The sequence below is a fragment of the Lissotriton helveticus genome, chromosome 7, assembly GCF_964261635.1.
Source record: "Lissotriton helveticus chromosome 7, aLisHel1.1, whole genome shotgun sequence".
In the NCBI taxonomy this organism is placed as follows: domain Eukaryota; kingdom Metazoa; phylum Chordata; class Amphibia; order Caudata; family Salamandridae; genus Lissotriton; species Lissotriton helveticus.
Window position 1 is genome coordinate 1,732,999,150 of NC_136068.1, and position 16,332 is coordinate 1,733,015,481.

Here is a 16,332-nt window from a genome sequence, read left to right on the forward strand (position 1 = left end):
GCCCTGATTTGCATGATAAAGGACTTAGAGTTGTTAACATGAGGTCCTGCTCCCCCATAAACTGGACAAAAGAGTTTATTAACAATTGTAACCCCCATTCTGTCCTGACCATCAAAACTGCGTCATCTGCATACAGCAGAACAGGAAGACCACAACGTCCTACCCGTCCTGGTCTCTATAGGGGTCCTCTCCAGGCAATTGATATAAACATTAAGTAGAAAAGGGGTCAGGATACAACCCTGTTTTACCCTCTCCTGACAGGGAACAAGCCTGAGACCTTCATGTTTCCAGAATAGAAAGAGGTCCATAAAGGCTAGGAAAATAGTGCAGTGCGGGCAACCATGTACTTGTTCACTATCAGGGAGAGGTTCAGCTATTGCTTTAACGAAATCCGTATTGGGAGTCTGACCCAATGTTATTCTCTGCGGCCCAGATGGATAGCCTATCTAACAAGATTCAACATACCACTCTGACTCTTCCGGGGGTATCCTCATCAAAGTCATAAGCAACCCACCCGCCTCCGCAGGTAAATGAGACGCTGTCTAAGTGTTAATGGATAATGTCGAGCCCTGACTTTCAGGGTTATGCAAAGAACAACTGACCTAACTGTCACCCCTGAGGCATGATGGGAAGCCCAGGGTCATGGCTGCCTTAAAGGCACAGTGCCAGTTTTGTTGAAAATGCTTTAATTTTCTATGCTTTTGGTTTGTAATGCAGCCTGTAGGCTAACAATGTCTACTTTATTTGCAGTTTTCATGATATGAGTGTTTGGCTCATTAAAAAACAGAGTTCAAGTGTTACTTGCCCTCATGTGTTTTTTATATGTTTGCAAATAATCTTTATATGGGTAAATCCATTGTTTAGCCTCCTATGGGGAGCTGCATTGTTATGAGAAAAAATGATATATGTACATACTGGACACCGTGCACATTTGCAAGCTTTTCCGAAGTTGTGCATTGGGCTACTTGTAGTCCAAGCCAGAGCACCATCTGCACCGAAGATTGTGGGCCTACACTCCACAAGTGTTCAGTGAGCCCGCTTCTAGCATTTCTGCTCGAGGCCCCTTCGCGATCCCTGGTCCGTCGACTAGTGGGTGCCCAAGAAGGGAAGTCTTCTTTTCCTTGAGACTCCCTGGTTGCTCCAGACGTGCCCTGACTCGGACCTGGCTGGTCTGCACCGAAGCCAATCTCTGTTTTCTGCGTGGGTTGCTGTTGCCAAGGCTTGTTGGTTCCAATCCGGAAACTGACACCGCAGCACTCGACATCCTTCGTGGGACAGCTCGAACCCAGCACCTGGTCGTCAACGCCTCCGGATCCTCGTGGCTGAAGCATCAAGCTTCATCTTAAATCACCCGACATCGGTGGGCATCCACTCCACGCCTTCCTGGTCACTGGCAAGTGACCCAGACTCTGTTGCCTCTGCTTTCAGGTTCTTCACATCTCCGATCCACCCAGAGACTTTCCACTTGGACGCCAGCAGCAGATCGCCATTGAAATCGACGACGAAACACGACACGAAAAGACACCTATGCACCCGGCTTCCCTGGGTGAGGTAACTCGAGTACACCGGTGCTCCCATGGATGTTGACTCTAGAACCTTCTAGTTCTAAAGGGATTTGCTCCAAGTCCTCTTCTAAGTGTCCTTAATCTTTAAAATTCCAACTGCGACTTTCCCCATAGATGTTAATGGTGATTTGCGGCTGTGTTTAGACACTGCACGCGTCCCCCCGTGGGTCCCCTGTGTCACTACCTTGGGCGGTTCTACAGGCTGTAGTCCTTGCCTCTATGCGGGTCGTGGTTCTCATACCACTTTCTTAATATATGTTTTGGTACGCCCCTAGGGCTAAATGTATATTATGCTAATTTACTGTGGGCTAATTAGTTTACTGAATGTACTTTTGCCTCTAGCCTCATAAATAGACTAGAGGGATGTGTTTAGAATAAAAACCTATATTTTATATATAACCCTGGTGTAGTTCTCCTTTCATTTGGTCATTCATGAGATTATAGACTGGTAAAACAAGCTGCTTTACATTCCTTCAAGACATAGCCTGAAGGCTGCTCTCCACAGCTACCACTAGGATAGCTTTCTATTTAGGTTGTCTTTAAACCTAGCACCAATAAGGGTCGTTTGGACTGGTGGAAGGTGCCCACTAGAGTAGTGGACAGCATATGCCAGGCCAACTTCTGTAGTAGGGGATCTCTGTGTATAGTCATAATCTAGTGAATAGTCCCGCCCATGTGCGTGGACCCCGGAGCAATCAAAAATAATCTCTCTCAAAGTGTCGAAAAATGCAGACCTGCATAGACACTTAAGAGAGAATTAAAGACAGATAATGCAGCCTATAACACAGGCTACACTGTCCAGTACTTCAACTAGAAATTCCACTAAAAAAATCCACAAAACAGCAAAGCCTGTACAGATTTCCCTTGCTTCAGCAGCAAAAACCCTCTGGAATGATAGAGAGAAGGATCTGGACAGACAAGCACCATAGGCTGCCATTATGTGGCTCAGAACAGGATAATGTGCCTTTAAGAGAACCTTCCAGAACTTCACAGTATCCCAGAATGCACTGCAGGTCCCTTTTACTTTCAGTTCTTTTTTCCGGCTCCTGCAAGCAGGACCCTGGAGCATTGAGCTCTCCCTTTTCAAGGGTTTATTGGTGATTTTTCACTATTAATTTCGTTTTGAGTGCTTCTAAAGTACTTTAGTGCTGCTCTTCTTGGTTTTTGCTCCTTTTTGATGTCAAATATGCCTGCATTATTTGACAAATGCCCGGAGTGTTCCAGGAAGAAGGCCAAATCAGATCCCCATGAGGTGTGTATCCTCTGCCTTCCCTCTTCCCATGTCCCAGAGGAGTGTGAGATTTGTCAGGGCTTCGTTGGCAGTACCCTGAAGGACAGACAGAAGATCAGGCTTCAGGGACTCGAGGAAAGAAGGCTGAAGGCGCAAGGTGGGTCTGGAGGGGCTTCTTCTGCCCGTGCTGAGGCCTCTGGAGGGCTCCCCAGAGGCAGGAAGACCAGCAGGCGTGCCCACTCTCCGTCTGGGTCGATTGCACCGACCACGACGTCGAGACGGATGACTACGACCTGTTCGCCATCTCCCCAGGGCTCTGGGGCAAAGCGCCGTCGACGCTCGACGTCGAGGGAGTTTCACAGACCGCCGTCGAAGTCTCCTGTGACGATTTCGTCGTCATCCTCGTCTGACTCGACGTCGAGTGATCGACGTCGAAGGGCCCGGCGTCGAAGCGACATCGCCGTTCGCCGTCGGTGAAGAGGAAAAGATCGGCATCGAGGGGAACCTCGTCGTCTAGGAGTGGACCAACGTCGAGGCGGAAGAGGTCGCCGTCGAGGCGGAAGAGGTCTCCGTCGAGGTCGCCGTCGAGGCGGATGAGGTCGCCGTCGAGGCGCAAGAGGTCGCCGTCGAGGCGCAAGAGGTCGCCGTCGAGGCACGAGAGATCGCCGTCGAGGCGGACGAAGTCGCCGTCGAGGCATGGAAGACGGTCGGCGCCAAGGAAGAGACGCTCGACGTAGAGGGGCCGACGTCGAGGGGCCGACGCTCGCCGTCTGGTCACCGTTCTTCGACGTCGAAGAAGCGGGAGAAGAGGCCTGATGCCATGGAAGGCTCGCCAACGTCCCAGGCTGGTGGTGGATCACCGGGCTCGGTGTATTCCGAGGTGTATACGCCTTCGCAAGTTACGCCTCCGCCTCCATTGCCGAGGGGTCTCCCTCCGAGGGCTCCTACCCCTCCTCCTTTGCCTCCGCTTCCGCAACCTGTACCTCGACCTCAGGTGCCAGAGAGGCCGCCCCCGGTTCCTCCGAGGTCGGCTTCATTACCCAGGTTTCCGACCCCTCCCAAAGGGACTCCTAAGACGCAGGCCCCGGTCAAACCTAAGACGCCCGCTCCGGTGGAACCGGCGGATCGTCCGAGGCCTAGGAAGTCAAGATCACGCTCCGGACGGAGAGGAAGATCTAGGAGTCGGCGCAGATCCTCCACTAGATCTAGACATCGCCATAGAAGGCGAGGATCCAGGTCCTGCACAGACTCCTCCAGGACACGATCCTATTCGCCGACCTTGTCGGATTCCCCGGGGACAAGGGAGTCCCCGGTGGAAGACATCAGCACGTTCCAGGAGGTTCTCCTGAGGGGGGCGACAAAGTTAGGCATCACGGTGACTGCTCCTACACCTACGACGTCCGTGATATTTGAGACACTTCACAAGAAGCATTTGTCTCGCCCCCTGCTGCCATTAGTGGCAGGTTTGGTGGAACCTGCGGAGGAGCTGTTCCTTACGCCAGCGGTGGTGAAGGCCGCTCCCTCCCGACTTCTGAAGAAGTACAGGGCCCCGGATTTGGACCCGGCTTTCCTGCGTATGGATCCAGTACCCGACTCTGTTATAGTGACGGCGGCCAGGAAGTTACACTCTACCTCCCCGTCCTCCACCGTGCCGCCTGATAAGGAAAGCCGATGGATCGACTCGGCTGGGAGGAAGGCTTGTGGGACTGCTTCCACTACCATGAAAGTCTCCAGCGATTCGGCTTTGCTGGGGAGGTACGACCGTGCCTTGTGAGATTCCCTGCAACAGTTCACGGACCTTCTGCCACGAGACAAGAGGGAGGACTTCCTAGAGATCCTTCAGGAAGTGATGCTGGTTTCTAACCAGGTCATCAGCGCGGCTGCGGATATCTCTCTTTTGGGGGCCCATGGGTACTGTCATGGGATCAACCAGCGCCGTCATGCTTGGCTCAGGCTCACGTCACTCAAGCCGGAGACCCAGCAGCGGGTGGCCAATCTGCTGTTTTCAGGTGAAACACTGTTCGGAAAACATGCCGATGATGAGATGGCCCGCATGAAGGCGGAGGCAGAGACCCTGACGGCGGTGGGCTTGGAGAAGCCCAAGGAAAAGAAGTCCTACCGACCGTTACAGAGACGGTTCGGTGCACAGGGCAGAGGGCGAGGACAGTCTTCGGGACAGCAGCAGCAACAACAGCAGCAGTTCCGGAGACCCTTCCAGAAGCGCCAGAAGGGTAGAGGTGGACAGCAGTCTTCTACAGCTAACAAAGGCCCGGCCGGGTCTCGACCCTGAGCGGTTACTTCCCCTTTATCCGTTACCTGCTCCGGTGGGGGGGAAGCGTTCAATTTTTTCTGGCAGAGTGGAGAAAAATAACTCAGGACAAGTGGGTGCTGAATATTGTTTGCAATGGATACAGTCTTCGGTTCACCGGCCCTCCTCCATCGATTCCTCCGGTCAGCTCGCAGTATCAACTGGCCGATATCCTGTTAAGGAAAAGGGCGATAGAAGATGTACCTCTGTCTCAAAGAGGAAGAGGTCTGTACTCCCGGTTCTTTCTGGTCCGCAAGAAGGACAAGAACGAGTTCAGGCCCATTCTGGACTTGCGACAGGCAAACAAGTGGATTCGCAGAGAAAAGTGTCTCATGCTGTCGTTGCATCAGATTTATCCTCAGTTGCAACAGGGAGACTGGCTATGTGCAATAGACCTACAGGATGCGTACTTCCATGTGCCCATTGCAATCAAACACAGGACTTTCCTGCGATTTCAAGTCGGCACCAATCACTATCCGTACACGGTACTTCCATTCGGGCTGAAGTCTGCGCCCAGAACTTTCTCGAAGTGCATGGCAGTGATAGCGGCACACCTGAGGAAGAACAAGGTGTTTGTCTACCCGTACCTGGACGATTGGTTGATCAAGGCCTCCTCCTCGGAAGCTCAAGCGCACTTCCAGAAGACGTGCGTTCTATTGAACAAGCTGGGGTTGCACATCAACATGTCCAAGTCTGTCCCGACTCCGGTCCAGTGCATTCAGTACTTGGGAGCCACCATCGATACGATGTCGGCAAGCGTGTCTCCTTCGGAGGAGCGACGATTATCACTCCTTCGGAAGGCTCAGGCTCTTATGACCACTCCATCTACAACAGTGAGGAAGGTGTCTTCTCTACTGGGATCGATGGCCTCTTGTATCTTCCTGACGCCACACGCGCGGCTGCACATGAGACCGCTGCAGGAGTGCTTGGAGGATCAGTGGGACCAGAGGAGAGGATCTTGGGACGACAAGATACGACTGTCTCAGCATGCTCTTCTGTCTCTGAAGTGGTGGTGTTCAGCGGAGAATCTCCTCAGAGGAGTTCCCTTTCACAAGGACATTCCCACTCAGACTATCGTGACGGATGCTTCTCTCCAGGGCTGGGGAGCGCACTCCGGAGATTTACAGATTCAAGAGACGTGGACCCCGACGGAGTCCACGTACCACATCAATTTCCTGGAACTCAGCTGTTCACTTGGCACTGAAGGCCTTTCTCCCGTCCTTTCAGACCAACTCTCTGCTTGTACAGACGGACAATACGACCACGATGTATTACCTCAACAAGCAGAGGGGTTTGAGATCGCGCACCCTGTCGCAGGAGGCGCAGGTGATCTGGCACTGGCTTCTGGCCCGAGGACTGACGATAACGGCCACCCATCTGCCAGGTGTGCAGAATGTTCAGGCAGACGCACTGAGAAGACTGATTCAGGAAAACCACGAATGGGTCATAAATGACGACGTACTAGGAGAAGTCTTCACAAGGTGGGGAACTCCAGACGTAGATCTGTTCGCCACCGCAGAAAACAGCAAATGCCGAGACTTCGCCTCCAGGTACTACCAGCCGGGGACACTGGGGAATGCGTTATGGATCAACTGGTCGAACAGCTTTCTGTACGCTTTTCCACCCATTCCCCTGATTCCGGCGGTGCTCATCAAGCTGTCCCAGTCCAGGGCGCGGATGATACTGATTGCCCCGGAATGGCCCAGGCAGTGGTGGTTCACGGACCTGCTTCACCGATCTCTCCTTCCTCAATGAAGTTGCCGTGCAGGCCGGACCTTCTCGCGAAGTTCGGGGGGCAGATTTTGCACCCCAACCTCTCGTCTTTGAGTTTGGCGGCATGGCTCCTGAGAGAGTGCAATATGGCCATCTTAATCTCCCAGAAGATTGCATGGACATACTGAAGGAGGCTAAGCGACCTTCCACTAGGACTTCTTATGCTTACAAGTGGAAGAGGTTTTGTATCTGGTGCAAGTCCAAGAACTATGACCCGACGACATGTAAGGAAGATGTCATCCTTCCATACCTTCTACATCTGGCGCAGTCTTGCCTTAATGTCCATTCCATTAAGGTCCATCTGGCTGCATTGACTGCCTACAGGAAATGCCCTTCACAGACTTCCTCCTTCCAGATCCCTGTGATCAAAGACTTTTTGGAAGGCTTGAAGAAAGTGTTTCCGCCTGTCAGGCTTCCTTCGCCTTCATGGGAACTGAACGTGGTGCTGTCCAGGTTGATGAAGGAACCTTTTGAACCTATTCATAAGGCTTCGTTGCAGCACCTGTCCTGGAAGGCGGCGTTCCTCGTGGCCATTACATCGGCCCGCAAGGTGAGTGAAATTCAGGCGTTGTTTTGCCAAGAACATTATACTGTATTTCATGCTGCTAAGCTTGTTATGCGTACTCACCCTAAGTTTCTTCCCAAGGTTATTTCTGATTTTCATGTCAACCAGACTATAACTTTGCCTACGTTTTTTCAGAATCCTTCATCTCCGGCGGAAAGGTCTTTACATTCCCTGGATGTTTGGAGGGTGTAGAAATTTTATCTGGATAAAACCAAAGATATTCGTAGGTCGGACCAATTGTTTATCAATTATGGTTCAGTCAGGACAGGTCTTGCTACCGCTAAGCAGTCCATCTCTAGGTGGATTGTGTCCTGCATACAATTGTGTTACCAAAAAGCTAATAAGACCTTAGGGGGTAAGCCTAAGGCTCATTCCACCAGGGGCAAAGCTGCCACGACTGCTTTGCTCCGTAATGTTCCAATTGCAGAAATCTGCAAGGGGGCCACTTGGAAGTCGGTTCATACCTTTGCTAAGCATTACTGCCTGGACACTGATGCCAGAGCAGACGCTCAGGTTGGGCAGGCTTCGCTGCGAAATCTTTTCGCACAGTAGTGGTGTTATTTCTCTTTCCTCCACCGCTGCTTTGGTGTGGGGATGGGCTTGCCATTCTATTCACTAGATTATGACTATACACAGAGATCCCCTACTACAGAAGGAGTAGTCTGTAACTCCAGTTCTGTAGTAGGGGTATCTCTGTTATAGTCATAAGCGCCCGCCCTCCTCCCCGGTCCAGGGAGATATTCATGTAAGGAATGCTACAGGTCTGGCGTGTTACACCTTCAAAAAAGAACTGAAAGTAAAAGGGACCTGCAGTGCATTCTGGGAAACTGTGAAGTTCTGGAAGGTTCTCTTAAAGGCACAGTATCCTGTTCTGAGCCACATAATGGCAGCCTATGGGGCTTGTCTGTCCAGATCCTCCTCTCTATCATTCCAGAGGGTTTTTGCTGCTGAAGCAAGGGAAATCTGTACAGGCTTTGCTGTTTTGTGGATTTTTTTGGTGGAATTTCTAGTTGAAGTACTGGACAGTGTAGCCTGTGTTATAGGCTGCATTATCTGTCTTTAATTCTCTCTTAAGTGTCTGTGCAGGTCTGCATTTTTCGACACTTTGAGAGATTATTTTTGATTGCTCCGGGGTCCACGCACATGGGCGGGACTATTCACTAGATTATGACTATAACAGAGATACCCCTACTACAGAACTGGAGTTACAGGACAGAAACTACTCCTTCTCACACAGAGTACAGCCTAATCTGGTATTAATATAATAATAATTTTGTCACATTTCAAAGCTACTAATAGTATACATGGACTTGGCTAGTTGAATGCCCTAGTGGTACTGTCTTGCATGCAGTGCATTATGGATAGGGTAGTTTTACCATATCTTCAACGTTTATGATGCCCACTAGGGACCTCTAGCCACAGCTTGTGCTACAGCACCTAGACAAGCAGTCCTGGTGCCTTGCTCATAGGGACACCTACGGGCAGTTTGCTGTACTGCACCTACCCCATCTCCTTTATATTAGACCTTCTATAAATTTCCCTTCATCAGCTCCACATAGAGTACAACCTAATCTGGAATTAATATAATAATTATTTTGTCACATTTTAAAGCGACTAATTGTATTTGTACTTTGCACTTTATAGTCGTTGCTTATAAGAAGCAAGGCTGGCAGTAACTACGCCTCTTTTACTGCCAGCCTTGTTGTTCATAAGAAGGGACTATAAGCCCAAAGTGCGTGTTTAGGCACCGCTTGCAGGTTTGTCACATGCTATATCACTTATACTGATTAACTGACCTAGGTTACTCAGTCTTGCCCTGTTGGATGTTTGGGCGATACCGACTTTCTGCAAATTTCTATCCTCGCTATCAATATTAGCAGGAACCTCAAGCCCTTTTGCCAATTGTTCCCTTTATCAGATACCGTATTGATCCCAAATAATATTAAGGCATGGCTTACCTTCACCTCAGCACCCATGCCTTCTTAAAGCCCCACTGACCTCGTTCCAATAGGGAGCTAGCCCATGGCATTCCACAAGCATGTGTTTGTCGTCCACTTCGAACGCTACATCTCTTACATCTTAAGGTACCTCTTGCATGTTAAGCCATCTTTAGAGGAGTCCAGTAGGCCCTGAAGAGCGTGAAGCGGTGGTTTTAGCAGTGCAGGTTTTACCTATTTATAAAGGTTGTTAAAAGATACTTACCATAAGTGCTGAACTGCAAGCTCGGGCAAGTCCTTCCAGATTTGTGAAAGCTTCCTGCTCTTATCTTTTGCTACCACCAGCAATAGCACAGAGATCCTTCTTTTTTTTTTTTTTTTTTTTTACATTAAATGTATGAAACATTTCTATAAGGAGCAATGTTTTTGTGTCCTTTTTCCTTTGTTTTTGCTTTAAAAGTAAATCCATTCCGACAGGGTAAACCTACTGACTGTTCCAGAGGGAGTATGGTTTTGAAACTTTTTTAAAAAGCAAGAAGTAAAAAAATAAATGTAGCCTTTGATAAGCTATGTGTATTAATTACTTTTTAATCCAGCATCTTTAAGAGTTCCGATACTGCCAGCCTTCCCATGATGCAACGATCAGTCAGTCTGTAAGGCAGTTTGCTATTAGAGGAAATACAATAGAAGTAAAATTCTAGTTTACAAGACTTTCTATTCCTGACTAGATATCGAAAAACCTAGGCAGGAGAATAAGTCCTAATGTAGGCGAATAAGTTAAACTGAGAAACATTACTATCGCCGTGGCCAGTGCAATAGTATGGAAACTATTTTTAAGTATTCCGGGGATTCCGTATATGCACGAGGATAATCTGTTCATGGATTTGGATGTAATGCTCTAGACAGAAAACTACTTTTACAGGTAGGTAACCTATTTTTGTTATCCAAGCGCTTGTTTCATTGTCTTTGAATGATTGTTATATTAATTTATTTTGCTTACTTTAAGGAGACGGCACAAGTGCTGATGAACAAACTGAAGTGGCTATTACAACTGTACAGCAAACATCCTACGCAGACCACAATATACAGTACCAGTTTCGCACAGAGAACAATGGAGGACAGGTGACTATTAACATTGGCTTTCTGATGCCCACATTAAAGAAAATGGTTAACAAATGGTTAACAAAAACCTATCCAAACATATTGGTCATAATTGTACTAGCGCTCCAGAGAAATTTGGGCGATATTACAGCCCTTTTTAGGAACTGAGGACTTGACAGGAAAAATGGTACTGCATTACCTTCTTTGTCAAACTTAATCTTGGTTAACATTTTATTTTATATTTAAATTAATTTAAGTGAATTGTTAGGCTATTGAGAAAAAGAAAAGTTCATTTTGGAGTCCTAGTTCTGCATCGTAGACTGTGGCGTATTTCCCGGCCAACATTTCTAATTTGATATCCCCCCTTAATCCCCCCACCCCCCCCCACAGAATCTTCATTGATAGTTGCTAACCTTAGAATATAATAGTAAGCTCGTCCTCTAGACTCTCGGTCTTGAATAGAAACATGGTTCACAAGGTGAACCATTGAATCAATTGATGGGGACTTGCACAAAATAGAATTTTCTTCGAAGTTTGACAACATACTTAGCTAAGAATTACAGCCGTAGAAATATCCAATAAGACCTTTCTCATCCGTGCACGCATATCAATTTCACCCTGTTTCTATTGAGCCAATATTACCAAACAAATAAGAGGATTTTCTTAAGTCTTTAGTTTTGTCTAAGTATCGAGGGACCTCTCTGCCATAGAGCTATGGTTCTTAAAAAATACGGGTAAAGAGATAGGATGGTTTTGATGAAAGTCAGAAGCAACCTTGTAAGGAATGAAGGGTGGGTTTTCAAAATAGCTTCATCCGAACGAAAAACCATGAACAGCTCTTGAATCCGTACCCCTATGAAATCATATGATAGTATTAATGACACAAGTAACTGTATCTGCTAAACTGTGGAGCCATTAATCCCGAAAATGCCACATTTTGCTCCCATTGCAAGATGGTTTTCATATTGGAAGAATAACTTTCTTCAGACCACTCCAGAAATCCTTTGAGTGATATGGTGAAAATTATTTTTAGAAAGGCCTCTTGGCTGTAAGATGTGATGGCTGCTAAACCTATTTTAATGGAGCAATATTGCAGCCCTGCTTTTAGCAAGATGAATTAAGTAAGAGAAAATCGCTTCTTCCTGCCAGGTAATCGGGCCTATTTTGAAGCATATTCAGCCCTTGCATTCGTCTTTGTTGCTTCTTTAAGGATGTCCATGCTGTCGTTTGGCAAGTTCAGATGGGAACATTGAATGACTTCAGGAGCTATGCTGCCAAGTTGAAGGAGATTAGGCCTCACTGGAACACACAAACCTAGACTTGGTTAATCTTTTTAGCTTGCATGGCGTTGTCTTTTCAGGCCTCTAAGATGTGTGAAATAAATCTGTGAACCACCGATGTCCTGATAACAGTGGCGGCTGGTGACATTTGAAAGTGGTGAGCCGGAAACTGATAATCATACTGCACCGTAGCGAGCGAGCGTAGCGAGCGCGCCCGAACCCCCCAAGGAGGGTTCGGGGGGATTTCCCCCCGAGAAAATTTTGAAAAAATAGTGGAAAAATGGAGCATTTCCAAGCAAATTTGAGAAAGCAGGAAGGTTAATAAAGCAATTGTGAAAGTGCAGGTATTACATTATTAAAGAGCTGTCATATAAAATACTAGGTAGCTGCTTATTCAGTATAACAACAGAGCTTCATAACAGACTTCAAGATACAATGCCGAGAACCTCACAGATTGTTTTTATTTAAACTGAACACAACAAAACAGACAACTTTTTTGATTTAAACTGCAAACCACTTTCTTCCCATAGGAGGAATGTCTCTCTACATAGTTGTTGATGAGCTTATTTTTTTCATGCAGAATAGTTCCAAAATCTTATTTCAGTAATAACAAGGGTGGCAGACCTTAATGTATACGTGTGGTTATGGCACACATTGTAGTTGTTTGCCTAAGCGTTTGTTTTACAGTATTTTTGGAGTCTGATTTTTTACTGGTAGTAGATGCACCAGATTTTTATTCTGATAGACGGACTTTCACCTTTTCCAGATTAATTTTTTTTACCGTTTGTTCCCGTGCTAGACGGACTTTCATCTTTTCCAGATTATTTATTTTTACAGTTTATTTATTTTTTACAGTTTGTTCCCGTGCTGTCAATAAGTGTGCGTTGTCTGGGGGATGGATTGAAGTAAACCTCTGATGCTAAGGGCCAAACCAGAATAGATTGCAATGTGACAACATGTTTATGGATGACACATATAAATGTGTATTCAAATTCATGTTAACATGTTACAGTACTCGTGTGGCCATATGCACTGTCTTTGCACCCGTCTTGGATTTCTGCAGTTTCTCCAAAGAGTTGCAGACCGTGGGAAATAAGTCTCAGGCAATGTCTTAGTATGGCTGAATCCTATTGTACACTCGTCTGTATCACGCACTTCCCAGTCCCTCATTTGCTAGCCACATGCATTCATTTTTCCCCAACTTCTCTTTGTCTCCCTCCAGTTTGTCTTACCGTTTCTCTCCCTTTCATTCATATTGTCTGCTCTCGTCTTTCTCTCTCGCAATCTCTCTGGCCCACTCGTACCTTTTTCAGACTCACTATCTCCTTTCATAGCACCTACAATCTAGCTGCCACTGCCCTTCATTCTCTCTGTGCCCTTCCTCTCCCCGTGCTCTGCCTGTTCTATGCCTGTGCCTCTCCGCGGCTTGTCCTGCTCGGTGGATTGTCGTCTTCCATATCTGCCTTTCCCCTCCTGTTTCTCACCGCATGATCTCTGTCTGCGGCACTCTTCTTCCTCAAAGCCTGCCATCCTTTCTCTCTTACTCCTTCTTTGTGTCTGTTTCTCAGGCAGTTTCTGCCTTCTATCTCCCCTCCTCTCCCTCCTTCCCTCTCGTCCTCCCTCTCCCTCCCTCTCTCCGTCTACCTCTCTCCCTTTCCCTCACTTCCCTCTCCCTCTCTCCTCTCTCACCCTCTCCCTCTCTCTCTCCTCTGCCCCTCTCTCTCCTCTCTCCCTCTTTACCTCCCCCTGCTCTCCTTTTTCTCCCTCTCCCCCTCTGCCTGCTCTCCTTTCTCTCCCTCCCCTCTCTCTACCCTCCGTCCTTCGCTCTCGTCCTCCCCCTCTCTTCTTACCCTCCCTCCCTCTCTCCCTCTACCCTCTCTCCCTTTCCCTCACTTCCCTCTCCCTCTCTCCCTTTCCCTCTCTTCCCTCTCCTCTCTCCCCCTCTCCCTTTCCCTCACTTCCCTCTCCCTCTCTCCCTTTCCCTCTCCTCTCTCCCCGTCTGTCTCCTCCCCCTCTCTTTCTCATCTCTCCCCCCTCTCTCCTCTCTCTCTCTTTACCCTCTCCCTGCTCTCCTTTTTCTCCCTCTCCCCATCAGCACCACCACAGCATCACTCAGCACCACCACAGCATCACTCAGCACCACCACAGCATCACTCAGCAGCACCAGTCAGCATCACCACAGCACCAGTCTGCACCACCACAGCATCACTCTTCACCACCACAGCATCACTCTTCACCACCACAGCATCACTCTTCACCACCACAGCATCACTCTTCACCACCACAGCATCACTCTTCACCACCACAGCATCACTCTTCACCACCACAGCATCACTCTTCACCACCACAGCATCACTCTTCACCACCACAGCATCACTCAGCACCACTGCGCCATCACAGCATCAATCTGTGCAACCATTCAACAACAACTGGTTCAATTATGTTCTCTCAATGTTTCAAGATTTATTACAAATGTCACAAAAAGATGTTAATATTTCACTTCTGTTCTTGGATTTTCGTCACAATAAAATACACTGAACATAATCTTCACAAAAGTTTTTTACAAAAGTTTAAGCTATTGCCATTATAAATTACAATCACTTTTATTTAAGTATTAATTACTTAAAAAATTAAAAGCCGTTGTTATTTGTAGTTCGAGGCATGTGGGCTGCTAAATTCATATCTTATGCATAGATCGCCGCCTAGTGTTGGGTCCGGATGATTGCACATTGTTGTCCTGGAAGAGTCTTCGAAGTATCACGAGATAGGTGGCTCCTCCCCTGGACTACAGTGCGCATGGGCATCGACTCCATCCCCAGATTGTTTTTTTCCGCCATTGGGTTCGGATGTGGTTTCGACGTCTCCGTGTCGGAACCGATAAACTTTCATCTTAAGGCCAAAAGGCCTTTGTTACCTGCGTCGGTATTGTTTGCGTACGGTCTCGTGCGTCGTCCGACTCTCTGAGCCGGAAATCTACGGAGTCGAGTAACTCCTCGGACATCGAGGCCCTCTCGTCGCAGCAAGACCGGCGACCTTAACATGGAGCGGAGCCCGTTCAAGTTCTGCCCCGTCTGTGGATCCAAATATCCACACATCGATGTGCATCCGGTCTGTAATAAATGCCTGTCGCCGGACCACAACGAAGAAAACTGCATGGCCTGCTCTAAGTTCAGGTCCAAGAAGACGCTCAAGCTTCGGCGCGCGGTGCGCCTTGAGGCCCAGCGAGCGACACCGGCACCCGACAACATATTCGACGACCCCGAGGAGGAAGGCGATAGCCATCATCTCCAGATTTCGCCACCGTCGACGGAGGTCCAGGCCGATCCAGAGGAATACATCGAAGGACAGGCCCCAGACCTTGAATACGTCGAGGAGGTAGGGGACGACGAAGAAGTTTATGGGGCCGTGGAAGATAGCTCAGAGGAGGAGCTATGCCCCGATGTCTACATTATTCAGGCTCAGGTCACGGGATCGCCACTCGGCCTTACCCACGACCCTGCCCCGCTATCCCCGGCCCCGCCTTTTGGCCCGGCCACGGACACTCAAGCGGAGCCGCCATTGCCCGTATCGAAACCGAAACCTTCGGATTCTACGGCACACAAGATGGCCGGCGTCCAGTCGAAACCGAAACCTACGGAATCGACAAGACCTAAAATGGCCGACGTCCTACAAAAAATATCGAAGCCTGCTCCTTCATCGACTCCGTCGCCCTCCGGCCCACAAAAGTCGAAGAAGGCTGTTGAGTCCACAGCGCCGCAGAAGGTGCACAAGGAGCCCTCCTCTAAGAAGGCCGTCCATCAGGCGTCGACCACGGTTGCTCCGGCGCGGACACCTAAACCTCTTGACACGCCTTCGGACGCTGCTACGGCGCCATCAAGTAAACGCACGGCCGACCCAAAGTCGACTAAAAGCCACGACCCAAAGGCCGCTGGCTCAACGCATCGGCACAAGAATGCCGGATCTGCTGCAACGGCGTCGGCGCCAAAGACTTCAACGGAGCCGCGACACATTGCAGCCGAAGATTCGTCGACGCAAATACCGTCGACACCAAGCGGCTCCGACGCCACCGAACATCGGCCGTCGGTTACAAAACCCTCTACCTCCTTCACAAAGCAGGTTACCGACTCCCTTCAACGTATTCGGGAAAAGACTTTGTCATCCACGGCTTCCACGCCATCGGCTCCAAAATCAGTGGACACACCTCAGAAGTCCTCAAGCAAGCTTCTTTACACTCTGCCACCGAAGGTGGCCCCAAAGGCCTTTGCAACCACGTCGGTGCCAAAACCGTCGGATCCGTCGACGCCAAAGAGCCTCTCGGATCAATATCACGCCTCAGAGGACCAATCTGAGCATTGCATCGATGCCCAAACAGGGAAATTGACCCTTTATAAGAGGAAAATCACTTCCCAACCACTGGAATCCTATATTATTCCACTGAAGAAGAGGCCAGCACAGGACATTCCTTCACTTGTTGAGCCTATTCTGCCACCACCAAGAAGGAGTCCATCACCTTCCCCCAACCAATCAGGAGGAGATGATGATGACCAACAGGACCAATACAATTTCCCAGTT

At 48.6% G+C, this 16,332-nt stretch overlaps 1 protein-coding gene across 4 annotated transcripts in view; it reads left to right on the forward strand.

The window, feature by feature from the left end:
* Positions 1 to 16,332, forward strand: part of USF2 (upstream transcription factor 2, c-fos interacting) — a 241,316-nt gene that overhangs the window by 56,536 nt on the left and 168,448 nt on the right. For all 4 annotated transcript variants that reach the window (XM_078655437.1, XM_078655439.1, XM_078655438.1 and 1 more), the window contains exon 3: positions 10,386 to 10,501. In XM_078655437.1, the coding sequence (XP_078511563.1) occupies positions 10,386 to 10,501 (116 nt within the window). The remainder of the gene's footprint in view (positions 1 to 10,385; positions 10,502 to 16,332) is intronic.